The sequence below is a fragment of the Perkinsus marinus genome (assembly GCF_000006405.1).
Source record: "Perkinsus marinus ATCC 50983 genomic scaffold scf_1104296963384, whole genome shotgun sequence".
Taxonomy (NCBI): Eukaryota; Perkinsozoa; order Perkinsida; family Perkinsidae; genus Perkinsus; species Perkinsus marinus.
In genome coordinates, this window is record NW_003205074.1 from 1 (window position 1) to 1042 (window position 1042).

General features: G+C 48.2%; 1 protein-coding gene across 1 annotated transcript; it reads right to left on the bottom strand.

Moving 5' to 3' along the window:
* Positions 1-32: 32 nt before the first annotated feature.
* Positions 33-553, bottom strand: Pmar_PMAR003186 (conserved hypothetical protein; the record flags this gene model as incomplete). Its single annotated transcript, XM_002771151.1, has 4 exons — positions 33-52; positions 145-264; positions 311-405; positions 453-553. 4 exons carry the CDS (start codon positions 551-553, stop codon positions 33-35), a joined length of 336 nt encoding a protein of 111 aa, XP_002771197.1.
* Positions 554-1042: the final 489 nt, after the last annotated feature.

The following is a 1042-nucleotide window of genomic DNA, read 5'->3' on the forward strand; positions in this document are numbered from 1 at the left end:
AAGCCCAGCAGCTTCCACAGGCTCCTTGATTCTTAATCGGGGTTAATACACCCTTAGATCTCCAATCCACCGAGGTTGGGAGCGATGTGGTATCAGCTGACACAAAGAGACTCAATCTGGCATGAGAAATACAACTGGTCCTACCTTCAACATCAAACTTAACATCCCTCCTCGCATCCATCTTTAAAATACCGACCTTCTGGGCGACGAACTCCTCGTGTGTGAGGTCCGCATACTCGTTGACACCCAGCGTGTAAGACAGATCTGCATAGCTAGCCACTCGGCTCATGGCGAATATGATGTTACTCACTCTGAGCGTTGACTTGCTCGATGTGATGGAGATTGGCTTGGAAGATGGCATTCCTTTTCATTTCTTCCTCCTTAGACTCGTATTTTTTACCGAACCTGCACGCAAGACATCAGAATGAAACACCACTTGACGACCACTTCACTTATGCTGGAAATCGGTAAAAGCCAAGTCCGCAGTTCCCTCGTTCAAGCACTCGAACGCAGGTAGGATTGAAAGGAGAACGAATGAGACGATAGTGCGCATTTGAGAAGCAAAGCCCACTGATAAGTTGGGGTTGTTTGTAGACTTTCTAAGGGGAGGACCGGTACTGCTACCCGCTACGGTGGCGGCGATTCCCAATTTTCTTGCGATCCCAAGAAATTGGGTATGGAAACGGTGTTCATTCTTAGAGGGAAGTCGTAGTAGACTTGGCAGTGCCAAGTTGGCACTCAGGAAGTTCCAAAGCGATGAAAGCCTTAAAACTTCACGTGAACACTACGCTACGTTCACGCACAAACTCGATGAGCGGAGCGAAGTGAGTCTTCTTCCATGTTATGGAACATGAGCACTCGGAGGCCAGCCATCACCCCAGCCACAACGTGAGGTTATCTCTACGGATTCAGAATTGACATTTCACTATGCGGTATTAGGCGAATCCAAAAAGTCTTGCATCTCAAGTCCTAGCACCTGGTAAAAAGGCCCAGCTAAGAACAAGAAGTCCCCTTGAAGAGGGGTGACCTGTATCAAGTGTGA